The 27427-nt window shown below is 42.6% G+C and overlaps 1 protein-coding gene across 1 annotated transcript; it reads right to left on the reverse strand.

Moving 5' to 3' along the window:
* Positions 1-26448, reverse strand: LOC133449041 (transcription initiation factor TFIID subunit 4-like). Its single transcript, XM_061728131.1, has 15 exons — positions 24907-26448; positions 19226-19359; positions 18207-18326; positions 13268-13357; positions 12130-12252; positions 11923-12012; positions 11544-11783; positions 9580-9718; positions 9421-9529; positions 8366-8535; positions 7242-7372; positions 6005-6130; positions 4659-4715; positions 4445-4567; positions 1-574 (listed from the first exon to the last, which is right to left on the reverse strand). Exons 1-15 carry the CDS (start codon positions 25547-25549, stop codon positions 410-412), a joined length of 2460 nt encoding a protein of 819 aa, XP_061584115.1. The 5' UTR covers positions 25550-26448; the 3' UTR covers positions 1-409.
* Between the last annotated feature and the right edge of the window lie 979 nt (positions 26449-27427).

The following is a 27427-nucleotide window of genomic DNA, read 5'->3' on the forward strand; positions in this document are numbered from 1 at the left end:
ACATTTTGACTTTTTTCTCGAAGTGCATAATGAAAAAAAAAAATCTTTCTCCTCTAAAATATTTATATTTTTCTCCTGCCTGGCCCTAACACTCTTCCGTACTATTGTGCATACACATGTTCAGAAAATAAAACTATCATATTACAGTACACAGTTGTAGAATAAATCTTTTGTTAACACACACTCGCACACACACACATTCTGAAGGAAACAGGCGTTATTTAAGGAGGGTGTGTGGAGACGAGGGGGGGGGGGGTCTTCCAGTGTGGCTACAGTTAGAACTGAGGTTATCAGGTGCTTCTGAGAAAAAACTACTTCTCCTTGTCCTTGTTCTCTCCACTTGTCAGAGTGTGTTTAGTGATGGAGCAGTAGTTCTGTCCCCCCGTCCCCCTCCCCTCTGACGTTAGGCCTATTTCAGAAAGCCCTTGTACAGGAAGTGTGAGCGGCTGGTGAATCTCTCGTCCTCCAGACAGAAGAGCAGGTCCCTGAGGTTGACGCGTGTGATGCGCTGCCGGGCCGTTCTGGAGCCGGAGGAACCCGACCCACCGGCCACAGAGGAGCCGCTCCCTGAGCCCTGCAGGATCAGAACAAACCAGAAGGTAGGAAAGGGAGACAGGTTTTTCAGATACAGTAATCCCTGCTCCTACTAGAACTCAGTGGCTCATCGACACCATGTTTTTTCTGAAGCTGGAAAAGATTAGATATTCACTGAAGGGTAGCTGCAACAAATTTTATAATAAGTGTCTTCCCTTTCTTACATTCTTCCACTCTCTCCAGTCCCTGCCTCCTGATTGACGGATCCCCCCTCCCTCTCTTCCTCCTTTTTAATAATTTATTTACTTTCCCTTTGTTTTTTTTTGTTTTTTTTTTTGCTCTGGGGGGTTTTTTCAGTTTTTTTTTCTCCACTTTTTATTCATCTATTTTTTAATTTATACTGTGTAGCTTAAATACTTAAATATTACTTAAAATAATTTTCATTTATTTGTCATTAATTTCATTGAATTGTCCAATGTTCTGTTCTTGAATCAAAAAAAAAAAATCCTAGGAGGTAGACTGTATATCTTTTTTTAAATTCCTGTTCTACTGTGCCTTACCCCCCCCCAAAAAAAAAAACAGTAATCCCTGGTTTTTCGCGGGGGTTTCGTTCCAAAAAGAACCTGTGATAAGTAAAATCCTCGAAGTAGGAACCTTTTTTTTTTTTTTTTTACAATTATTTTACAGTAGAAGGCTTCAAATAGCGGAGACCAGCCCCACCGCGACCCGATTAACTGAATTTAAACGGGAGAAAATGAAAAATGATTATGACAAAAAATACAATAAGTACAGTAGGACAGATTGTGTTTTGCGGGTATTCCACTGCTCTTCTGAGCCGCTGCATCCCGACTCTGTAGCGTCTTTTTTCTCAGAATTTGCACGGCCATGTAAACACCAATAACCCCTTTGAATAACCCGAATTTGCTCATATTGGGGTTTTTAAAAACCCGAATATGAGCCCTGGGTTACTCCTTTTAAAACCCGAATATTGGGTCATGTAAACGCCAAACAGAATATCCCCATCAAACGGAACAGGAAGTTGTTTTCTGCACATGCTCTGTTCACAAGGAATCCTGGTGTTTTGAGTCCAGGAAGTTCTTCTAAACACGGAGAAACCAAGACCAGGAGGAGACTAATCACTTCATAAATGTAATGAAGGATATGAACATTTCTGCATTTGTAGACGGTAGAAAGTACCGGGATAGAAGATTTACAAGAAGGTGAGAGAAAAGTTGCACGAAGCAGCATTTGTTTTGAATTTGGATACAGGAAGAAGAAGTGGAAATGACGGTAATTGCGTCATGATGTTCTCCGTGCGTCGCTGGTTTGATCCAGATATCCTGAATGATTCATTACCAACGGAATAATCCGAATGTTTCAGTAACCGGAATATTAGCAATAACCCGAATTTTGACTGCATGTAAACATAGTCATTGATTCAGTGAGTGTGAGACTGCAGTGCCGGTTGTTTCTATCATGTTTCTATCTCTCAGAGATTAGACAGCTCTCCGGGTCTCCTGACCTGCACAGGACCGGTCCCTGCTCCAGCTCAGGAACCAAAGCAGCAACTTTTACGGGCCATGAAACCCTGTGACGACTTGTTGGACACGTGACTTCAAACAGACTTCAATGAGATCTGTGTTCACAGGAATCAGCTGATATTTCTGTGGGCTGGGGCTCTGCCCGACCCGCTGGGGGGGGTCACCACCAACACAGGACCGTCTGACATCAGATACTGCTCCAAAACATCACTACAACTGGAGGAGACACCAACGTTCTAACTAATCACTGCACTGTTCATGTGACAAGTTAAACTAAATAAAACTGTATCAGATTTAAACATAACTGCTTTTATTCAGGTTTGACTTAAAAGACAGTTTGTCATTAAATCAATGTATAAAAAGGAAAAATTAGGGCAAATCTGACATCTGTGTTGTTTAACCCTTGTGCTGTCTTCGGGTCAAGGAAGGAGGAAGGGAAGAAGGGAAGAAGGAAAGAAGGAAGAAAGGAAGGAAGGGAGAAAAGAAGGATGGAAGGAAGGAAGGAAGGAAGGGAGGAAAGAAGGAAAAAAAGAAGGAAGTGAGGAAAGAAGGAAGGAAGGCAGAAAAGAAGGAATGAAGAGAAGAAGGAAGGAAGGAAGGGAGGAAAGAAGGAAGGAAGGAAGGAAGGAAGGAAGGAAGGAAGGAAGGAAGGAAGAAAGAAAGAAAAGAAGGAAGGAAGGAAGAAAGAAAAGAAGGGAGAAAAGAAGGAATGAAGAGAAGAAGGATGGAAGGAAGGGAGGAAAGAAGGAAAAAAGAAGGAAGGAAGTGAGGAAAGAAGGAAGGAAGGAAGGAATTAAGGAAGGAAGAAAGAAAGAAAGAAAAGAAGGAAGGAAGGCAGAAAAGAAGGAAGGAAAAAAGAAGGAAGGAAGTGAGGAAAGAAGGAAGGAAGGAAGGAAGGAAGGAAGGAAGGAAGGAAGGAAGGAAGGGAGGAAGGAAGGAATGAAGAGAAGAAGGAAGGAAGGAAGGAAGGAAGGAAGGAAGGAAGGAAAGAAGGAAGGAAAAAAGAAGGAAGTGAGGAAGGAAGGAAGGAAGGAAGGAAGGAAGGAAGGAAGGAAGGAAGGAAGGAAGGAAGGAAGGAAGGAAGGAAGGAAGGAAGGAAGGAAGGAAAGAAGGAAGGAAAAAAGAAGGAAGGAAGTGAGGAAAGAAGGAAGGAAGGAAGGAATTAAGGAAGGAAGAAAGAAAGAAAGAAAAGAAGGAAGGAAGGCAGAAAAGAAGGAAGGAAAAAAGAAGGAAGGAAGTGAGGAAAGAAGGAAGGAAGGAAGGAAGGAAGGAAGGAAGGAAGGAAGGAAGGAAGGAAGGAAGGAAGGAAGGAAGAAAAGAAGGAATGAAGAGAAGAAGGAAGGAAGGAAGGAAGGAAGGAAGGAAGGAAAGAAGGAAGGAAAAAAGAAGGAAAAAAGAAGGAAGGAAGGAAGGAAGGAAGGAAGGAAGGAAGGAAGGAAGGAAGGAAGGAAGGAAGGAAGGAAGGAAGGAAGGAAGGAAGGAAGGAAGGAAGGAAGGAAGGAAGGAGGGAGAATTAGGTCATTTTGAGCCAAAGACAGTACAAGGGTTAACAATTGCAAAAATATGTTTTTGAAAAAAGATGATAAAGTTGACCCTTCAGTAAGCCCCGCCCCTCAAATGCAGACGAGCCAATGAGTGTGGAGTATCAGCTGGTACTTTCAGCTCCACAGAAAAACACTGGGAGATCCTGAACTCTCATCTGATTTATGAAGTTTATGACTTGAAATACTGATTGTTTCCAGGTATGGATGAGGACGGACTATGGAGCTGATCTAATGTCACTTTTCCACTAGTACCTACTCAGCCTGACTCGCCTTTGCGCTTTTCCACCAGGGGTCTAACGTGCCGAGTAAATACTTTTCTGTAACTATTCTGCCGAGGTTCTAAGCTGCTGAGTCGGCTGTATCTGACATCATCACACTACAGGCCACCGATTGGTCGGGGGGTTGGAGTCAGACGTCTGAGTCAGGAGGAGGAAATCAGAGAAAGAGACTGACGGATTCTGGTTCATTTTATTCAACCAGCAACGGCAGCAAAAGTCTGTTTCATGATCCAACTCTGAGGGTCAGATGTTCATAAACCTGGTGCTGAGGAGAGAATTAAAAAGGGATCTAGACGGAGATAAGGAACGACCAGATCTACCAGGAGCTCTGTCTCTTCATAGCTGCTCACGGCTCCAGCTGACTTTTCACATCTGTGACGTCATGCGTATTCCCTCTATACTGTGCTCTGGAATTTCTGACTGAAGCACAAATGTAGATAAGAAGGGACGGCCAGAGATGACCCTAAAAAACACCACGCATCTGGAAACAGCTGACACGTTCGGAGGCATGACTGGCAGAGAAAAGGTGGCTGGTGTTCAGCGTTACCTCAGCTGAAGCAGAGGAGGATGGAGAATCCACATTCTTCCTCTTCTTCCTGGGGCCGATGGCTGCCAGAGCAGTCAGGTTGGCCTCCCTCTGTCTCATCAGAGCCAACTCCTGCTGTTGCATCTGCACAACAAACACACGGGTGGATGAGATAAACACACACGTGCACGGACAGAAAGAGACACTTGCCATCGTCCTTCCCGTCTCTTCTTACCTCCTTCGCCTTCTGCTTCAGACGCAGCTGCTCAGGATCCTCCTGCCGAGCTCGAGACTAAAAAGTCCAAATCAAAAATACCCTCATTTGCAAGTAATACTAGAAGTGATGTTCTGTTTTATTTCAGACATAATTAGTAGAATTGTAGTTATTGCACTTCTACATTTGAGTTGTGTTTGTAAAATCAAGCCCATTCAATTTCAATCAATGGAAAACTTCCAGCTTTGCTTCAAGTTATCTTAACTCTACCCAATATTTACGTTTTTAAACAGCATTAATATTGACCGTCTGTCTTCCTGAAATCCACTAAGGATTACTTGATGTCATGTGGTCTAATAGACAGGTTGTTTTTCACGTTAGTTTGGTGCATATTAAATGTTTGTATTCCCGCCCGGATGCCGCACCACAATGGTCAGTGCTGGCAGAGCATCCTGTTTCCATGACAACCAGAATGAAGCATCCGGAGGTGTCAGCTACGAGCTGGAAGTCGGTCGTCCACGACCATCGTCCTAACTTCCTCTTGCCATGTTTGTTTGTTTGTGTGCTCGCTCAAATGCACTGCCCTATGATGCCTAGGTGGATTCACACTGAAAGCGTCAAAAATGGCCTGTGGAGGCTCAGGACGCCTGCATCACTGCTTGCTAGGGGTGTAATGATACACTTATCTCACGGTACGATACACGATATTGAGGTCACGATAACGATACGATATTATAGCAGTATTTTTTTAATAACCTTGAATGAGGAACATGTGACTGGAAAAAATGGTCTTTTATTTGAAAGACACAAAATACAAAACAATACTGTACATTTGCCCTATTGTTCCAGTTTGTAATGCTTTATAACTGTTTAAGTTTTAAAGAGAAAGCCAGGACAACCATTTTCCACAAACTGAACTAAAAGTAAATGTCATGTTTGCATTATGCATCTTCAGTTTCAGACAAGTACAAATATTTAGACACAAACTGAATAGTTTCTCTCATGTATGATTTGACTTTTTTCTTTTCCAGAAATTTAACAACTAAAATTAAATAAATAAATAAAAGTAAATAAATACATACAATTTTACATCATAAAAAAGATTGATTCATGCTCACCTTATAAGTGTAAGAGGAGATTTATTTTTGTTAAGAAGGTTATTTTGGTAATTCAGGGTTGATTATTTTATAAATATATTCTTTATATTCTGATGTAAATCAGGGACTATAATGACACTAGTCAGTTTATCTGTAGTGATTAGTGTGTTTTAGATTGGGCGGAGTGATACGCCACAGTACGGCACTAGGTGCTGTGTTGATGTTCTGAAATCCTACAGCCAGGCCTGAGTGAGAGTAATGCTCCTGTACCTTTGCAGCCTTCAGCAGGATCTCTCTCTCCTGCTCCTCCTTACGCTGTTTCTCCAACACTTCCAGCTGCTCAAAGAACTTGAGCTGAGCGCGTACGTCGCTGGTCTGCTCGTGGTCGTCGTCCTCCTGCCGGCACACGGTGACAATAACAATCCAGAGGAGCCAACATATTAACAGAGGTTATCCAGCCCAGGAGAGACCAGGCTTGGTTAGGCAGGACCCGCACAGACACTCTTTCACTGTGACCGGGGGGAGGGACGCACTGCTCCAGTGCAGGTATCATCTAATCACACACACTTATACAGATACAGATACATACTGGACAGGGTAAGGTGTATTTTTGATCTGATTTTCATGGCCTAGTCCGGGGGGCGGCAACCCAACATGTTGAAAGAGCCATACTGGACCAAAAACACAAAAAACTAATATGTCTGGAGCCGCAAAAAATGAAAAGTCTTGTATCAGCCTTAGAATGAAGGCAACACATGCTGCATGTATCTATATTAGTTAGTCAAAATGTGGAGAAAAAAGTTGAAATGTGGAGAAAAAAGTTGAAATGTCAAGAAAAAGTTTGAAATGTCGAGAAAAAAGTCAAAATGATGAGAAAGAAGTCAAAATGTTGAGGAAAAAGTCAAAATGTCGAGAAAAAAGTCTAAATGTCGAGATAATTGTTGAAGTACAATCTCAAGAAAAAAGTCGCAATGTTGAAAAAAAAGTCAAAATGTCGATAATCAACAACAATAGTCAAAATTTTTTAGATTAAAAAGGAAAGGAAAAAAGAAGAAAAAAGAAAAAAAAGGAATAAAAGAAGAAAAAAAAGGAAAAAAGAAAGAAGAAAAAAATTAGAAAAAAGGAAAAAAAACGATGATGCCTAGATGATGTTTTACTGTATATTGGAATGTTTCATGTATGTTTTTTGTTTTAAGATAATGATTTACATGTAAGGTAAAGTTTAATGTAGGTTTGTCGTGTTATTTTGTTTTCTTTCTTTGTGTCTTGTTTTCAACTGTACGTTTTAAATGTATTGTTTTTAATGTGGACCCCAGTAAGACTAGCTATGTTTAAGGGCATAGCTAATGGGGATCCTTACAAATTAACAATAAACAAATAAAAGGACTGGCTCTCTAACAGTTCCAGCCCGGCCGTGTGGAATCCTGCCCAACATGCACCGGCCCCGTCACCAAACGTCACACTGACAACCAAACACTTTCCGTCCACATGACTGTTGTCAACCAACCTTGGGATTGATGTTTTTCTGCTGGGAGACTAGCGAGACTTTCTCCAGCAGGTTCTGCAGTCGCTGCTCGGTGGCGTGAGAGACGTAGTTCACCACCTCCGCCCCCAGCTCCGTCACGCCGTACCTCCTCCCTGAGAGAACACGCTGCACGTTAGAGGAGACACACACTCATCACCAGTGTTGGGACTAAGGCCTTATTTAGTAACGCCTTACAATAACGCTGTTAGTTTTACAGTGACTAATACTAACGCATTACTTTTTAAATTCAGTAACGTAATTACCATTACCAAACGGTGCGTTACTCCGTTATTTCTGGCTACAATGAAGCTTTTTTTCCCCACACACGGAGACCAGAGGAAACGTAGTGCGTGTTTATTTAAAAACATGACGGTCATGGCCAAGAGAAGGCGAGTTTCTCAACGTAGAGATATTGTCATTACAATAATCCCTGGTTTTTCGCGGGGGTTACGTTCCAAAAAGAACCCGTGGTAAGTGAAATTATTTTTACGATTATTATAGAAGGAGATCAGCACCGCCTCACACTTATTTCACTGCTCTTCTGAGCCGCTGCATCCCAACTCTGTAGCGTCTTTTTCTCCTAAAGCCGCGGTGCAGGTGGGTTTTTACCAGAGAAGAAAATAGTTATGGGTCGTTTTGTCACTGTTTTTTCATTCTGGGCAAAAAGATTGTTATAAACCGACACCATGGATTATATTTGAGACTGTAATGAACGATTCATCAAAGGTCCCGTTCTTGAGCTGCTGCTGAAGCTCATTGGCCATTCTCAGCTTGTTGCTAAGCAACCAACGTTATTGACACAGGAAGTGAAGAAGCGGGGAGACTGTTTAGCCAATCAGAATGCAGAACACGATGCACAATGTAAATCTATACAGTACCTGCTGAAATGAAGGCTAGAGGGGCATTAATGGGAGCATTTAAAATAATGTTTTTATTTACAGTAACTAAAAAGTTACTTTTCATAGTAACACATTACTTTTTGGTTTAAGTAACTGAGTTACTAACTGAGTTACTTTTCAATGAAGTAACTAGTTACTATTTTTCAGTAACTAGCACAACACTGCTCGTCCACTGGAATCACTTGGCCAGTGGCGTCCGTTTCTCACCGATCTCCAGCATCCTCCTGTGCAGCATCGTGCAGGACAGGAACGGCTCGTCCTTGCAGGAATGCGTGACCGCCCCCACCAGTCCCGAGTTGGTGGCCAGGATGTTGGCGCTTTCCTCCGACAGGTTCACTCCGGCCATGGACGCCACGTCGTTGATGTCGTCGTCGTCTCTGTCGACCCAGAGAGAGGCAGGAAACTAATGTTTACGTGTGGAAAGCTATTTTTAAACCTGGAGAAAACTGACGGATTAGATCGTTTAAACACTTTATATGTCAGCCAAAGATTAGCGGGGAAACATTTCTATTTCATGAAGATTCTTTTTTTTCTGCAAGTACTGTAGGATATTTAGTTATTCTCATTTTCAACAAATACAAATAAAAGGGAGTTTATGTAGGATTGGATTAGAGTTGAATTTAACTGAAATTGTCTATTTCCTGGGTTAAGTACGGAAGAATATTAGGGCCATGCAGGAGAAAAAATATTTGAGAGGGGAAGAATTTTTTTTATTGTGCACTTGGAGAAAAAAATGTCAAGAAAAAAGTCAAAATGTCGAGAATAATGTTGAAATACAATTTCAAGGATAAAGTCGAAATTTCGTGAATAAAGTCGATATTTTTCGTGAATAAAGTCGAAATTGTACTTCAACTTTATTCTCGACATTTCGACTTTTCTCTCAACATTTCAACTTTTTTCTCGAACGGAAGAATATTAAGGAGGGGAAGAATTGTTTTTATTGTGCACTTTTATTGTGCAATACAATTTCAAGGATAAAGTCGAAATTTCGTGAATAAAGTTGAAATACAATTTCGTGAATAAAGTCAAAATTGTACTTCAACTTCATTCTCGACATTTCGACTTTTATCTTGACATTTTTTTCTCGAATTGCATAATGAAAAAAGAGTCTTCCTCCTCTGAAATATTTGTATTTTCCTCCAGCCTGGCCCTGATCCTCTTCCGTAGTAAAGTGCCCTGAGATGACACTTGTTCTAAACTGGCACTACGTGCATAAACTGAACCGACTTCCCAGTTCCAGCAGGAATGAATAGAAAACTTACTTGAAAGTTCCTCCGGCCTCTTTGAGCTTGATCCTTTGAGCCGGGGTCAAGGCAGCAAACGCAGAGCCCTGTGGCCTCGAGGGAACTAGCACAGAAACATAAAGCACAGCTGGATGACCTCAGAGAGCAGAGAGGGGGTGTTGTTGGGCTGCTGCTCACCTGGCTGCAGGAGCTGCTGCGGTCCCAGCACGATGCGACCCGGGCCCGGACCCGGGGCCTGAGGCCGCAGGGCCATCATGGGAGCTGAGGTTACCTGAGGTCTCAACATCGCCCGCTGCTGCTGCTGAGCCTGGAGAACCTGAGAGCCAGGGTTTAAAAGACACATATCGGCATAACAAGATTAGATTATAGATTTATTACAAATTCATTATGCACTAATACACTGTCAGTTATTAGGGCCCGAGCACTGACAGTGGGAAGGCCCCATTGTATCTGTAGGAATTGTTCTCGTTGTTTTTATTTTTCCGTAACACCCAGGTGTGTTATACATCAAAATGTGCGTCTCCATCCTGCGATGATGCGCATTACTTTTCTCAGTCAAAAGCGTTACCGTGGCAACGCTAGACGGCAAAAAGTGTCCCCCCCTTCATCTGATTGGTCCATATTTGATAGTTCCTACTTTCTGCCATAAGTTTTGAATGGTTTGACGTAAAGACTCGTGGGTGGTGTCATCGGACTTAGTTTTGAGTCCTTGACCTTTATTGGTGAAAATTGCACACGCGAGGGCCCGTTCATCGCTGCTTGCAGCTTTAATTTCAATTGCTATTTGGTAGTTATTGCCTTTGCTCGAGGCAATTATTTCCACACAATTCAATGAAAATTGACAAACTTGCATTCACAATTATTTATTCTTTAAATAAGAAAGATTCTTTTTTCGGCTTGATGCAATTAGTCAGGACGGAGCAGTTCAAGTCATTCTGAGATATTTTAGGTGTTTGATATTTCATTTATTTATTTAGCACAATGTTTTTGTTTTTTTTAAAACAGTGCATGAAGGGGCCGAAGCCCAAAGGGCTTGTAGAGGGATCCACTCCCATCAAAACTGTGATGAAACAAAGATAATATTTTTTGGATTATCAGTAATTTGTTGAGAAAAGTTGGATAAATTGCAGACCAGACAATATTGCAGTAATTCATCATGATAAAGTATCTCAACAAATAAGAAAATCAGTGGGAACTTCTACAACCTTATTCAAAGGTTCTTCTACCTCCACGGTGCGCAGCATTAAATGATTCAAGGAATCCAGAAGATTCTGCTGCATAAACATCCAGGGCTCCAGTATAAGCTGGACATCCGGGATCTGGATCCCTCAGGTGGGACCGTATCACCTGATATACAGTAGCTGCACCAGAGAGGGATTCATCTGGGAAACATTTGTCTGGCACTACAACATTCACAAATGCCCCACAATCTCTTACTGTGCAACACAAAGGCCTCATGTCAACCTTGTGCAAAGGTGGTGTTGAGACATCTGGGATGGGCCACCTGAGGTGGAAATGTCACTATTACAGATATTTTTTGGGGAGAAATGGGCGCTGTGTGGCTTAAAAATCTAGGCGCGGCGGCTCAAAGTTGTGGACGCAAGGTCTCCGGTGCCTGTCGTGGCGGCAATCCTAGAACCCGGTGGTGGACACCGGAAGTACAGGATGCCGTCAGACTGAAGAAGGAGTCCTACCGGGCTATGTTGGCCTGTGGGACTGTCGGGCGGTCCTGGAGGCAAAAACCCTGGTGGAATGTAAACAAGGGATTCTGCCCCCACTAACCCTCCCCTTTCCCACAAACATCTGTGGACCTGTTTTCAGAACTGTACCGAGCCGCCTGATCAAGGACATTGGCTGAGGAGCAGCTCTGAGCGAAGTTCACGGACTTACCGCTCACACACACACACACACACTTGCTGATAACCACACCTCCCTCAACTCAACGCCTCCCCCCCCCCCCTCTTATCAGCCACCCCAACGCAGTCTCCGGGTTTCGAGCGCCACAAAGCCGCGGCAATCACTTGGATGTACTGTGCCAGGAATGGGACCTTTGAATGAGGCGTATGGATACCAACACAACTGGCCACATCTGTAAGCAGAAGTCGGCTGATTTAAACTGAGCACATATTTAACTTTGTTACCATGGGAGTTGTCTGGGCCGGCTTGTTCCCGGCGGGCTGGAGCTGGGGCTGAGGCTGGAGCCCGGGCCTGCTGACGGCAGCGCTGAGCCGAGCCGGGCTGCTCAGAACCACGGTGGTGGGGGTGGGAGACGGGGAGGAGACGGGGGAGGACACGGGGCCGGGGGCGGCCGCTGGAAGCTGGCTCTGCTGGATGAAAGCTGCTGAGTCTGGGGTGAGCTGTCGTAAGGCTGGGAGGCTTCTCTACAAGATGCATACAGATACAGGACAAGTAAACAACTTACCACTGACAGCAAAACTGACATTCTAGTGTGCTTTTCTCTGAAATCTTGGCTGAAAGATTTGTTTAAAAATGGATGAGACAGAATAGTGGCTCTCTTACCTTGAGGAAAGGCACAAGGTACGGTTGGGGCGAGGAGCTGAGCTCTTTGTACAACCTGCTGGTGAATTCTTCAGCTTCCAGCTTTCCCTCCTAATAAAACCAGAAGAAGCTGGCAGTGAGAACTGTTATTTTAACCGGAATGGTTCTTCACTTTGACCCTTGAACATGTCGTGTTTCTGTCTTTTGCAGTTTGTTGGGCGCGCCCACCAGCAGGTCTTTGACCAGCTCCCTCACGACGGCTGCCGTCTCCGACGACTGCTTCCCGCTGGAGGCCAGCTTGATCAGCGTAGACAGGAAGTTCTTACATTTCTTCACATTCTCCATCGTCTCCTGCCAGAAACAAAAAAGATCTCCGTTACAAACTGATTCATGTGTCGTCTCAACTTGCTCCGTTTAGTTGTTCTGCATTTAACAACCACACTAAAGACACGCGCTGTGCGTAGGGTCTCGTCTTCCAACGGGGGACCACATTTTGCGCGAGGACACATTTGCACGGTAGCGCATAAGCGCAATGGATGCTCATATGCTCTAGGGCTGCAACGATTCGGACGTTGTCGACAAAAATCGATAATCAAAATTGTCGACAATTGTCGCCAGACGTGTTTTTCCAACGGACTGAGGCATCTCACTTCAATACAATCTCTGCCGAGAGTCGCGCATGCAGGACAGCGTCTCAGCAGCTGCAGGTAATAAAACTTCAAAAGTTTGGGAGCATTTTAGCCTCGATACGGCGAATAAAAACATGACTTGCAAGGTTTGCAAAGCCGACGTTGCTTTTCACGGGAGCACGTTGGTAATGCATTTGAAGAGAAAGCACGTCGGAGTGCTGAACGAAACGGACTCACCTTGGTAAGATATTAAGCCTATTTTCATTTGTTAAATTAATTTGTTTCATTCGTTAACTTTGTTTATTTCATGTTATTTATTAGTATTATCTGAGCCACTCACAGCTACTCTCGTTGCTATAACCTCAATCATAATTGATGCCGCACGAAAGGAGAAAAAGCTTGTGTGATGATGACAATGATGGATTTACATCTAACTTTCGGTCAGGTGCCTATGAACTGTCAAATATCCATCGAACACCACAATAATCATGTTAACATTCAATCAGATAGATTTGTCTGGACATTTCTCTTGAGGGACGGGAGAAGACACTAAATCAATGCATCTCTATTATTGTGCGCCGTGGGGGCATGAATTCTCAGAGTTTTGCGGATGCGGGCGGAAGCAGGATGAAGAACACAAAAAAACAAAAAAATTACTGCTACCCTGCTACAGACGATACTTGGAGAAGACAGAGTGCAGACCCAGTTCCACCTGATCCTTGTGGAAAACAACTTACTTTGCTCACGGTTACTGAGGTAATGGTGGTCCCGGCCGTCTGGCTGAGGGTCCTGGGGGTCACTCCCGGCACCATGGCCCCAACGGAGCTCTGAGGAACAAGTAGTCAACATTAAAAGCATGACTAGAGCTCTTATGACTTAAGACCAAGACTAATATGGGTTTCAAATCACATCAGACTTGCTTTCAGTCTTTTACGTCTCGCTGCTTCACGGATTTGCATTGTGCATCGTGTTCTGCATTCTGATTGGCTAAACAGTCTCCCCGCTTCTTCACTTCCTGTGTCAGTAACGTTGGTTGCTTAGCAACAGTGCTGAGAACGGCCAATGAGCTTCAGCAGCAGCTCAAGAGTGGGAGCCTTTGATGAATCGATCATTACAGTTCTCAATATAATCCATGGTTTCATGTCGGTTTATAAGAATCTTTTTGCCCAGAAGAAAAAAGAGCGACAAAACGACCTATAACTATTTTCTTCTCTGGAAAAAACACCCCTGCACCGCGGCTTTAGGAGAAAAAGACGCTACAGAGTCAGGATGCAGCGGCTCAGAAGAGCAGTAGAATACACGCCAGTCACTATTTGTCTTACTGTTTTTTTTTCATTATCATTTTTCATTTTCTCCCGTTCAGATGCAATTAATTGGCTCGCGTTGGGGCGGGGCTGAACTCTGCAATTTGAGGCCTAAAGAAAATGTTGCTACTTTGCGGGTTTCACCTATCACGGGTTCTTTTCGGAACGTAACCCCCACAGAAAACCAGGGATTACTGTACACTTAACCAAAATAAATTAAATAAAGTACTCAGTCCAGTATTGATCTTATTAAAAAGGAAGAATCTGCCAGTGTATTCACTCTGTTTTCATGTGAATTTCAGTTTGAACCAAACTTTGGTAGTAAAAGGTAAGAACTTCTTATATGTTCCTTTTCCCTGTCCAGAGGTGTCAGCTGATGCAACTGAGCAGTTGGGAAAACTATGCCTTGCCAACTATATATATATATATATATATATATATATATATATATATATATATATATATATATATATATATATATATATAACACATATACACACACACACACACACATACATACATACACACACACACACACACACACACACACACACACACACACACACACACACACTTGTGTGAAAAAGGGTTTGCCCCCTTCCTGATTTCTTAGTTTTTCGCACTTAAATGTTTCAGATCAAACAAATTTAAATATTAGACAAAGATAACACAGTAAACACAAAATGCAGTTTTAAATAAAAGGTAAATTAATAACCTTTGTGGCTTTCTTAGAGCTGGAGTAATTTTCATTGTGGATTAATGCATTGACAAAAAATAAATAAATCATTTTCACACAAAGTAGAAATTATACGGTGGATAATAATATAACATTAATTTTAAACAGTATTTTTGAATTGATTTCTGAACTTTGATTTCGGAGCTTGTAAATTGACAGAAATGTGAAGTAGCGTATTTTCTGGACTATAAGCTGCACCTGCATACAAGCCGCATCCGCTCTATTTAAAAAAAAAAAAAAAAAAAGAGGAGGAAGGAGTTCCTCGATAAGGTGTCCCTCCCATCCCTGTCAGAGGAAGAAAAAGAAAAATTAACGGCACCAGTGACTGAGAATGAGGTCCGTGCAGCCATAGCATCCCTTAAGGGTGGAAAGGCACCAGGACCTGATGGGTTCTGTCCGGAGTTCTACAAGAAACTGACTCACCTGATAGCCGGACCACTTACTGACATGTATCTGTATTCCTTTGGGATTGGTCACCTCCCCCCAACGCTTAATCTAGCAAACATTACACTTATCCTTAAGAAAGATAAACCCCCTGATATTTGTGGCTCATTTAGGCCCATTACCCATATAATGTGGATAGTAAGTTGCTATCAAAATTGCTTGCAACAAGACTGGAAAAACTCTTGCCCTCTCTAATAAATACAGACCAAACCGGATTTATACAGAATAGACTCTCCCTCACAAATGTGAGGAGACTGTTGAACATCATACAGTACTCAAGTAAAGAAAATCATAGAGGACTTGCTGTATCTTTAGACGCTGAAAAGGCGTTTGATAGGGTGGAATTGGAATACTTGTTCGACGCCCTTGGGAGGTTTGGGTTGGGGGGGGATTTTCTTAGATGGGTTAAGATACTCTACAACTCTCCACAGGCCTGTATTGTAACTAATGGCATACAGTCGTCGCCTTTCCCACTGCGTAGGGGGACGAGACAGGGTTGCCCCCTGTCTCCGTTGCTCTTTGCGCTAGCACTTGAGCCCCTAGCGGAGGCTATTAGACAACACAAAGACGTACATGGGATGACGATGGGAGAGACAACCCATAAAATTGCACTCTATGCTGATGACATCTTGTTGTTCCTGACAAAACCTGACATATCAATCCCAACTATCCTCTCAATTATCCAGGAGTTCAGCTCATTCTCAGGCTACAAGATCAATTATGGCAAATCAGAGGCTATGCCACTGGGCAGCCCGACTGACCTGGCTTCACTTGCTAACTGCCCCTTTAAATTGTCCCCCACAGGCTTCACCTACCTTGGGATAAAAGTCTCACCAGACCTGACTGAGCTATGGAAGCTTAACTTTTCTCCCATAGTAACTAAAATAAAGAAGGACCTGGATAGATGGCACGACCTCCCTATATCTTTTATGGGGCGCATTAGTTTAATTAAAATGAACGTATTCCCCAGGTTATTATATCCCCTACAAATGTTACCCCTGTGGATCTCCAAGAAGGTCGCTCTTGATATAGAGAGGGCATTTTCTAGATTCATATGGCATGGCAAAAGGCCGAGACAGAAAATAAAAACATTACAGCTACCCTCTGACAAAGGAGGCCTAGGCCTACCAAACATAATTCATTACAACTGGGCATGCCACGCACGCTTCCTATGGGAATGGTTACATGCTCATCTTGAATCCAAGCCCTGTCTAGATTCGTAGTCCTCTTTGCCATCCTCGCTATGGAGCTTGGTCATGAGCGATAAGAAAAAGCTACATAGGGATATCAAGAATAATCCAATTATATACAACACTATTAGAGTGTGGCAGGAAATTTGTAAACATCTAGGCAGAGGAAGTTATGCCTCATTCCTGACCCATCTGACGAGGAATCAGGATTTCCCCCCAGGTCTCCGCCCCAATATTTTTGACAGGTGGCACGGCAACGGGGTGCGTGTGATTGGAGACTTATACGACAATATGATACTAATGACTTTCCAACAATTGCAGTCTAAATTCAGTATCCCTAAAGAACATCCCTATGGCTTTCTTCAGGTCAGGCACTACGTTGGATCTAGGACCCTACCCCCTCTTGATCCAGTCATGTATAGTGAGGTTGAGAGGTTCCTCATCTCCCGAAAAGGTCTCAACCGTTTTATTTCTTCCTTCTATGCTCTACTATATTCTCTTAGCACAGGCGATATCACAAGCATTGCACAGAAGTGGGAGAAAGATCTCGACACAGAGTATATTGAAGATGACTGGCAGGAGGCCATTAAAGTATTTAAATCTACCTTTACATGTAACAGACTGAGAGAGACACAATATAAAATACTACACCGTCTACACTTAACGCCATACATACTAAATAAGATGGACCGTCAGATTTCACCTTTATGTAATAAGTGTAATAGAGAGATTGGAACATACTACCATTATTTCTGGCAATGTAAATTGATAAAAAGATTTTGGGGTACAATCTCGCAGGAACTGAGTGGTATTTTTCAAGTTGGGATGAGGAGGGACCCTGGCCTTTTCATCCTTGGCCTTCCATCAAGGGAGGTGACTTTAACCCATTTGAAGTTCAAATTATGCGACAAATTATTATTATTGGCCAGAAAATGCATCTTAATTAACTGGATCACTGATAAACCACCTACTGTTACCCTATGGTATAGGGAAATATTCCGGGTCCTCCCCCATGAAAGACTTAGTGCAGTTGTGAAGGGTAATGAAAGGTCCTTTAATGAAATGTGGGCTCCTCTGCTTAACTACCTACCTGACGAATTGACTCAGCTAGTGAAGAGGGGCCAGTCTTCCTTACAATGGTCACGCCCACCTGAGATGAATCCTTAAGTGTCCTTGTTTGCAGTGTGGCATTTTCACACTACCATATGGTTTTGTTTTTAATCAGTTTGATTTATCACTGCTTACTGCATAGGATACTGATATGACTGTGAATACATTAATGGGTGTAATCTGTGTGTACGCGGAGCAATTTGGGGAGGGGTACCTATATGTGCTGTGAGGGTGTATAGGGGGCGGTCGGCTGGAAGAATTGATGGATGGCAATACTGTATTTTGTTTTATTTTATTTTATCTATTTCTGCAATTGACACGATGGCAAATTGTATGTTCTGTGTCTTTGTTGAAAAACAATAAAAAATTTGTTCAAAAAAAAAAAAAAAAAGATATGCAAGCCGCAGATATTTATGTTGTTAGATTAGATATTTACTACATGTACAGAAGGATTTTGAACTGTAAATGATGTACATGTTTGTACCTAAATAGATCCTTTCCTAACAGTGTCTTTTAACACGGCAGCAACTTTGCTGATTAAAACGGGACAGAACCAAGAGAAAATAACCCGTATTTATTTATTTATCTGTTTGAAATCTGCTTCTACCTACTTCTATCTGCTAAAGAAGAAGTAGTGTATTCTTCTTTGCATTTATTTTGTCTTAGTTTTGATTCTAATTCCGGTTAGAGCGCCCCGAGCGGTGGAAGAAAAATCCACAGAATAGAATATGCACCTTTGTATAAGCTGCACGGTTCAAAACCTATGAAAAAAGTAGCGGCTTATAGTCCAGAAAATACGGTATATACAGACATTATGCTCCTGAATGGAAGGCATAAAATATAAAACTATTCTGCAGTACTGCACATGAGCATGAATGGGGCTGTAGCAGACCTGCAGGACCGGAGGTCTGTGCAGGGCCGGGGCTGCAGCCAGGGGTCCCGGGGCCGGACAGCCGGGCCGGATCATCGCGCCAGGAGACGCCTGTCTACCGATGATTGTGTTTCCTGGAGCCTGACAAGTGACACGGATACAAAACATGCTGAGTATCACTCACTGTAATCCAGCAGGAGAGCCGTCCAGTGGGGAGGAGGAAAATAGAAATGGCTTTTATGGCTTTGCATAAGACTGACGGTACAACATGACAATATCCACTATCTTCAGCCAGAATCTTATCCTGATGACAGGAGTGGGACTGCTGGGTAAAATCTGGTTGTTTAGTATTTTCAGGTTATCTACTGGCTCCACAGGTTCAACAGGCACTAGGTATGATGGGTAATCACCTCTGCTATTCTTCTATATAGATATATAATATAAATAAATTAATACTTATTCAAAATAGTTATTGGTGCAAACTATGATAACTATACATGGTTTGAAATTGTTGATGTTATAAAATGTATGAATATGTATTGATTTATTTACAGGACTGTCTCAGAAAATTAGAATATTGTGATAAAGTTCTTTATTTTCTGTAATGCAATTACAAAAACAAAAATGTCATACATTAAACCATAATCAGCAATATTAGAATAATAAAAGGCTTGCAATATTTCAGTTGATTTGTAATGAATCCAGAATGTATGACATTTTTGCTTTTTTTTTTTTTTTTTTTTTTTTTTTTAAATTGCATTACAGAAAATAAAAGAACTTTATCACAATATTCTAATTTTCTGAGACAGTCCTGTATATCTAAATGTTAAACAGAAAGACTTTATTTTTTTCTGTTTTTCCTTTATTTTTTTAGAAAGTTGAGTCGAGCCAAGTAGGTACTAGTGGAAAAGCGCCATTAGATAAGTCAAGGTGGTAAACTCTTTTTGGTTGTAGGTAACAAAAATGAATAATGTGAGCGAGTTGCAAACAGGACGATCATTACTTCTAATGCTGAGACATAACTAAGCTGAGGATCTTACCTGTCCTGGGGGCAGGTTAGTGGGCGTGGACGCCCGCGCTGCCAGGCCTCCCTGGGCCTGGACCTGCATCTGGGCCAGAGCCTGCTGGGGAATCATCAGCAGCTGGCCGTTCTCGCTGCGCACCAGCACCATCCCTGCAGGAATCACACAATAACACGGAAATATACTTCAATAAGGCAACTTGAAAGAATTATGATAAATGATTACACAGCTTGGAACAGGTGACAACGTTTTTTTTTTCCTAAAAGAAAGTGTTATTAAGTACGTGCATCAGGGGCTTTCCCACCCAAATGTTTTCTGAATAGCCGCAGATCCAAAGTCAGAAGAGGGCATGTGGCTCAATCTACCTGCAGGTCAGGGGGCGGCAACACAACATGTTGAAGGAGTCGTATTGGACCAAGAACACAAAAAACAAATATGTCTGGAGCCGCAAAAAATGAAAAGTCTTGTATAAGCCTTAGAATGAAGACAACACATACTGCATGTATCTATATTAGTTTTAACTGGGGGAAGGTTCTTTTTTCATTATGCACTTCAAAAAGTCGAAATGTCGAGAAAAAAGACGAAATTTTGAGATTAATGTTGAAGTAAAATCTTGAGAAAAAAGTTGAAATGTGGAGATTAATGTTGAAGTAAAATCTCGAGAAAAAAGTCGAAATTTCAAGAAAAAAGTCAAAATGTTGCGAAAAAAGTCGAAATGTTGCGAAAAAAGTCGAAATGTTGAAGTACAATCTCAAGAAAAAAGCCGAAATGTTGAGATCAAAAAAGTTTTTAAAAAAAAGGAAAAAGAAAGAGAAAAAAATAAAAGAAAAAAGAAAAAAAGGGAAAAAAAGGTCAAACATTTTTGAAAAAGCTCCAGGAGCCACTAGGGCGGCGCTAAAGAGCCACATGCGGCTCTAGAGCCGCGGGTTGCCGAGCCCTGCTGCAGGTGAATACATGGGCTACAGTTCCAGCGCTGTCCGTGTGCCTGTGGGACAACGAACACGCTCTTCTGTGTGGCTGCCGCCTAACGGGCTCAGCATTGGCATTAAATAACATCCAAATTAATGTCAATACTAATTCAGTGTGAGATGTGCGTTCCAGCATCACAAGGCTGTCATGTTTTTCTTGCCACTGTTTGGATTAAGGTTTTTCTCCCACTAGGGGAGTTTTTTACCCGCCATTGTTTATGTGATAATTGCTCGGGGGTTTATGTTCTGGGTCTCTGGAAAGCAAAGTAAGAGTTTTTAGCTCAGTAGCAGCTGCAGCCTGTCGATGTTAAAATAGAGCTAAGTGATGTTAGCAGGGACAGTTTATCAGTAGGTGTTAGACACCAAGTAATGCAGTTAAAATGTTTATTTGTAAATTAAAGTGAGTTTTATTGATGTCACTGTAAGTCCCTTCGGACAAACTGCTAAGTACTAGGCTATAAACATGTAATAGAGGGTCTGCATTGACGTCACTTCCCCACTGGACCAGCCCCCTTACTCGCACTGAGTGGCAAAACATTAGCAAAAACAGCTGCAACTAGTGGAGAAGACGGGATAACAGCTGATTATCGGCTTAAATTAAAGGCAGTTGGATTTGACAGTGACCCGTACAGTTACCAAGAACCAGTGGTCCATGGACATTAATATTTGGTACAGTTACCAAGAACCAGTGGTCCATGGACTTTAATATTTGGTACAGTTACCAAGAACCAGTGGTCCATGGACTTTAATATTTGGCCACCAATCCAGTTTCCTGATATTTATATGAACTTAATTTCTACGCCGGGGAAATACACGAAGCAAAGCTTGAAGGCTTACAAAAGTCTTGACGCTTGGTCCGACTTCAAGGCAGGATTTGTTGTAGAAATTAAAGTGATGAGGACACCGAACTTTATGATTGGACCGTTTAACGTTAGCTACCCAAAAATCCAACATTACCTGATACAAAATGGGAACCACAAATCCACGTTTCGGTGCCTGGAATCCAGTTGTTTCTGAGAATTGCAGAGATCCATTTGTCTCTCTTAAGCTTATTTTTCGGCAGTTTGTAAAACGATAACTGATTTTCTGCTAAATCTATGAGTACAGTCGATCCCACAACAGCTCTTTCCCATTTTAGATGTTTTCCAGTTGCTCAAACTGAAAGTTTACACTGCCATTCAGTCTTTCTGCCACTCAGTCTTTCCGACACTCGGTGGGCGTAACCCGCTGTGAAGTCGCATCTGTGACGTCATGCACATTCCCTCTATTGAGATTGCCAGCTTAGCTATCAGGTAGATAAGATGTCCTGCAAGGATTAGTGAAGAGTGACTGGTATGTGTTTTTAAATGAGCAACAAAATAATAACCACCTAATGAATATTGAGTTGGCCCTCCTTGTGCTTCCAAAAGAGCTGTGGCCAGTCAGGGTGTGGACAGAGACCGTCCTGAAGGGTCTGGTACTGGGTGTTAGAACAGATCTTTTAGGGTCATAGCTTCTCTGGGATAGGGGCTCATTTCCCTCAGGTCCCGTCACATCGGCCTCGGGGGAGTTTGGGAACCAAATTAACAGCACAGACTGGTTGTGTTCTTTAGGCACTCCCTAAAATAATGATAGAGAGCTCCACTGCTGAGCTGCTGCTGGACATGGCTGGTGGAGTGATGCATACAACATTTTTCAGGTAGGTGGCAAATGGCAAAATAACACGCATGTCAACGCTGGGATGCAAAACATTTCACTTCAATAACGCGAGCCGTGTCTAGCAGGCATTAGAGCAGCTCCTTCCCCCCAGCAGCTTCCCCACTCAACCCTAAAAAATAAAATTGAATTGAACCCATAACTGGCACCGTTTTTGCACCCTGATTGTACAGAATATTTTTGCATTAACCCTTGTACTGTCTTTGGGTCAAAATGACCTAATTCTCCTGTTCCTTCTTTCCTCCTGCTCTCTCTTTCCTCTTTACTCCTTTCCTTCATTCTTTTCTCCCTTCCTTCCTTCCTTCCTCCCTTCCTTCCTTCCTTCCTCCCTTCTTTCCTTCCTTCTTTTCTCCCTTCTTTCCTTCCTTCTTTCCTTCTTTCCTCTCTTCTTTTCTTCCTTCCTCCCTTCCTTCCTTCTTTCCTCCCTTCCTTCCTTCTTTCCTCCCTTCTTTTCTCCCTTCTTTCCTTCCTTCTTTTCTCCCTTCTTTCCTTCCTTCTTTCCTCTCTTCTTTTCTTCCTTCCTTCCTTCTTTCCTTCCTTCTTTCCTCCCTTCCTTCCTTCTTTTCTTCCTTCCTTCCTTCTTTCCTTCCTTCTTTCCTCCCTTCCTTCCTTCTTTTCTTCCTTCCTTCCTTCTTTTCTTCCTTCCTTCCTTCTTTTCTTCCTTCCTTCCTTCTTTTCTTCCTTCTTTCCTCCCTTCCTTCCTTCTTTTCTACCTTCCTTCCTTCTTTTCCTTCCTTTTTCCCTTCCTCCTTCTCAAAGAGAGCACAAGGGTTAAGATTTTTTTTCCCCCACTATGTCCCACTTGTACTTCTTCATAAAATATTAATCACATTTCATTAACTAGAGACAACAATTGGCTGCAAATAAATCCTTGTATTTGTATTTCGCCATACTTGGCGAATGAAGCTGATTCTGATGCTTAGGGGTTGTTAAAATGTTGTAAATACTGTATATGTGTTTAAAGTTCTGACAGCTGTGTCATTTGGACTGGACTCAACTTGGATTTTTCCTTAACGACTTGACTTGACCTGGAGACTGGACTGGAGGTTTGGTGACCTGACTGCAACACTGACTGATAGCTAGAGCAAACGGTCTGGGTCTGATATTCATTTGACTATGAAATCACTTCAAAGATTTTTGGGTGATTTTGAGACCAAAAAACACCTCTGGTGCCATTTCTATCTCAGGTAAGTGACAATTGCCAAAATAACATGTGAATTAGGCCTGTGTTGAAAAAAAGGGTTAGGGTTAGGCTTAGATTCTAAATCGATTCTCATATTAATTCCTAAAAATCGATTTGTATTTTTTTTTTTTTCATCATTACAACTTTTGGTATTGTTTTGTTTTTGCCCAAAAAAGGAATGTTTTGTTGGACACAAGCATAACTAGTGCCATGTTTTTGCCTTTAATTATGTTTAAAAGGTATGAAAACATTAAAGTTTTCAGTTATAATTGCATACATTGTCTATATTTCATTACTTTATACACAGTCTACAATTTGCATAAAATGCTAAAAACCAAATTCTAGAAAATGGGAAAAACTAAAACTGATTTCCTCCGTCTCTGTTTCCTCCCTGGATCTGTTTGGTAATTCTGACCCACGATGTTTCTGAAAGCAGTTCTATCAGCATTCTGGGAGCTGATTGGTCCTTACAGCATCATTAGCTGCAAATACTTGCTGTTGAATTTCAATATAATACTAGTATTAATATGTTGCAGAACTACAGTCATATAATTCATGCAACAGCTGAAAAAACTGTTTTACTAACACTAACCCAAATCAATATCGGAATCGGATTGAATCAAAGCGTTATAATCGATTCTGAATCTTAAGAATCGGATCGATATTTGACTTTTGAATCGATCCCCAGCCCTAATGTGAATGCTTGGATGAAAAACAGTGCACTGTTATTGGGTGAGCAGTGTTTAACAGGCATTCAGAGCATTTCTGTACCAGCAGTACTGGAGTTGAGGGGGGATGAGAAATAAAAAAGGTCCAAATCATCCCCCCTGTAAAACTGCCATCCCTCCTTTCCATCCCTTATGTCATTTCATCAATGAATGTGGTTTTACTGCTATTTCAACATTTAGAGTCACCACCAGAAAAATAACACCAGAAAAATAACTTTGACAGTTTCCCTTTGACAATTTCCACCTGTGTCAAGTCAATTTTCACTTGAAATAAGTAGAAAAATCTGCCAGTGGGACAAGATTTATCTTCTCATTACAAGCAAAACAATCTTGTTCCACTGGCAGATTTTTCTACTTATTTTAAGTGAAAATCCACTTGAAACAGGTGAAAATTGTTGTTTTTTCCATTGATGAGTCTTGTTTTAAGTATAATGAGATTCTTTTTACTAAAATGAGACATTTTAACTAGAAATAAGACAAATATTCTTGTTAAGATTTAGAGTTTTTGCAGTGATCCATTTTACTTATCCTGTGAAGGACAGAGTCATATTGATAAGTTCAGAAAAGTGTTTTTTATTGTTGTGTTTTGATGTATTTTATGTAAGCCCAGTGGATATTTAAAGCTTACAGAAGGCTGCATTTAACTGCTGCTATTCCTGCAGGTATTTTAGTCAGTGCTATTAATTGTAATATACAGGACTGACTCAGAAAATTAGAATATTGTGATAAAGTCCTTTATTTTCGGTAATGCAAAAATGTCATACATTCTGGATTCATTACAAATCAACTGAAATATTGCAAGCTTTTATTATTTTAATATTGCTGATCATGGCTTACAGCTTAAGAAAACTCAAATATCCTATCTCAAAAAATTTGAATATTCTGTGAATCTTAATCTTAAACTGTTTAATTGCATTACAGAAAATAAATAACTTTATCACAATATTCTAATTTTCTGAAACAGTCCTGTATATTACATTATTTGTAATCAGCACAAATTATCTGTCCCCATATGATAAAATCCACCATCCCCCCTGTTTTGTTTTTTTACAACTCGAGTACTGTGTACCAGTACAACATTACAGGTTTTTCCTGGTTTATTTATTAGTGCAGTTCTCCACTCACCTGGGGGCAGCTGGATGTTGTGCACACTGGGCTGTCCTGGGGGGGTGTGGGGGAGTCTGGGAGCCAGGATCTGGGATGTGAGGGCTCGGACCCCGCCGGCACCTGCAGCCGGCATGGCTGGGGGCTGGGGGGCCCCGGGGGGGCCACTGGGGGGGGCCCTGGGGGGAAGGATCGTCGCGGGAGGCTCTGCCTTGATGATGTGTGGACGCGTCTGCCCGTGGTTCACCAGCCGCGCTGGTGCGCATGCGCCCGTCTGCCCGGGCGGACTGGCTGTGGTGCTCCCGTTCAGAGTCGCCCCAGAGCCGGCCGGCGGCCTGGTCAGAGCCACCGTGGGCTGGCTCTGCGGCGGGGGCACCGCTGCAGCGCTCTCCGGGCTCTGGATGACCGTGGGAGCGGGCAGCGCCTTGGCCAGCCCCGGGGACACCGCCGCGCTGCTGCCGCCGCCGCCGGAGACACCTGTTACAGCCGAGCCGTCCGCGGAGCCGGCGCTTCCTGAACAGTTCATAGTCGGGCTGCCATTCAAAGTCTGTGCTGGGTGTGAGCTCACTCTTCCCGTGTGATTGTTAGGGAGGAAAGTTCCGCTGTCAGTGGCATGGAGCGCTTTGCCCGTGCTGGAGTCGGTGCCGGCCGGGGATGCCTCCATACCCGAGCATGGGGGACCCCGGTGTTATGACGACTTTTGCTACCCTATCAAAAAAAATGCTACCAAATTGTTTTCTACCTTTGTAGAGCTACAATTTTACTATTTTACTCCCTAGCCCACTTCCTTTCCCCCCAAGTGGTCCTTGTCTCTTGCCAGGCCGTCATTGTAAATAAGAATGTGTTATTAATGACCTGTCTGGTTAAATAAAGGCGAATGACTGAATGAATATCAAATAAAGCGATAGAATTGTTTTTTTCCCCCTCTATATCGTATAATGTTCACAAAGTGTAATGCAATTCATGTCATGGGTAGTGTATTTTGAAGGATCAAATACTCAACATCCCATATTATCAATTTTACATCGCGCAAGAAATGAATCAAACTTTTGTGAATCGACTATTGCGCGTGCGCAGAAGCACAAAGTAACATTTCTCGACGGGTAGCAAGACTCGGCAGAACACCTGGGACCCCGGAACCCCGCGCTGCAACTTGTCAAACAAGTACACGCCAGCTCTGTGTGTGTGATCGGGGGCAAGGCTGTGGACCACACACTTGTCTTTCTGTCCTGCCAGCTCCGGCACTAGCTCTTCCGTGTGTCCTCGCAGAGATAAAGACAAGAACATTAGTAGTTACCGCATACCTGCTCCAGCCAGCGTCTCCACCAAGTCCCTGCTGGACACTAGCTCCAGCTACCCACTATAGATATGTAGTTACCGGCGGGCTCGTGCCTACGCGAATGGTTGTTGTGACACAAGAATGACAGCTGTGACTCTACAGACCGAGCAGGATCGCAAACCAGCGCTTTATTCACCCCTGCCTGCAGAAAGAGTTCGTCCAGCGGAACGGGGCCAACCGCCATCTTCGCTCTCTAGCGAGCTTGTGACAACTGCGAGGTACTTACCGACTGGCCTGCGCATGCGCACAGCGGTACCCCGGCCCAGCCTGGGGGTTTCCTCGAGCGCTGATTGGCTGATCCCGTGTACTAAAAGGCGGTACCAATGGCTTCAGCTGTCATTCCGAGGGAGACGTGAGAGCTCGTTACATCGCACTGGGGGCGATTACGTTTCCGTCAAACTTCTCATTGCTGCAGTCGTGTTTATTCTTTTGTGCTGGTTAATACCTCTCCAAATTACATGTCGTGACATTTAGGGGGGAGATAACTTGGTTTGCTTCAAGTTTATTAGCCAATTTGAGTGTTTGTTGATACAGGAATTACTGAGCAAGATGGCTGCGACCGAGTGAACAAATTGTTGTGGAGAGAGGGTGACGGAGGCCCCGCCCACAGAGAGCAGGCCTGGTGGTGTTAATGTAAACACTGCCGTATCAGTACACACAATACTCGCTTTACTTCAGTCTATGTTCTGGAGATCCATGTTAATCAATCAATCAATCAATCAATCTTTTTATTTAGACTCAGGTCCATTAAAAAAGACAAACAAACATACAAATATTTTTTTTTAACAATATGTTTATTGATTTTTGTTTTTTGAGAGAACATACAGTCACAAGCACAGTGACATCCCTCCTCCCGCCACCCTCAACAACCAACACTCAAGGTGAATTAAATCAAATACAAACATACAATGACATAAGATCAAATCATATAATAACCCCCCTCCCACCTCCCCAAAACAAAAATAAGCAGTCCTGCTTCCGCCCCTCAGGTTTTAATCAGTCCCATCACTTTCCAGGACCTGCATAAAAGTGTCCCATATCTCTGTGAACTTGTTTAGTTTCCCTTTGGCAACATAAGTTAATTTCTCCAGTGCCAAGCATGACGCCATCTCCACATTCCCTGTGTCGGGCCATCCATACTTTTCCACCTTAATGCAATCGCTCTCCTAGCCTGAAGTAAGGACAGGTTGTTCTGCCATTTTT

This window comes from Cololabis saira, chromosome 8 (assembly GCF_033807715.1).
Source record: "Cololabis saira isolate AMF1-May2022 chromosome 8, fColSai1.1, whole genome shotgun sequence".
NCBI lineage: Eukaryota > Metazoa > Chordata > Actinopteri > Beloniformes > Belonidae > Cololabis > Cololabis saira.

Coding starts and splice junctions, on each gene's coding strand:
- LOC133449041 (XM_061728131.1), bottom strand. CDS start 25,549: ATGGAGGCATCCCCGGCCGGCACCGACTCCAGCACGGGCAAAGCGCTC. Junction 19,360..24,906: donor CAACATCCAGCTGCCCCCAG/GTGAGTGGAGAA, acceptor TGATTCCTGCAG/GGATGGTGCTGGTGCGCAGC. Junction 12,253..13,267: donor CCTCAGTAACCGTGAGCAAA/GTAAGTTGTTTT, acceptor TGTTTCTGGCAG/GAGACGATGGAGAATGTGAA.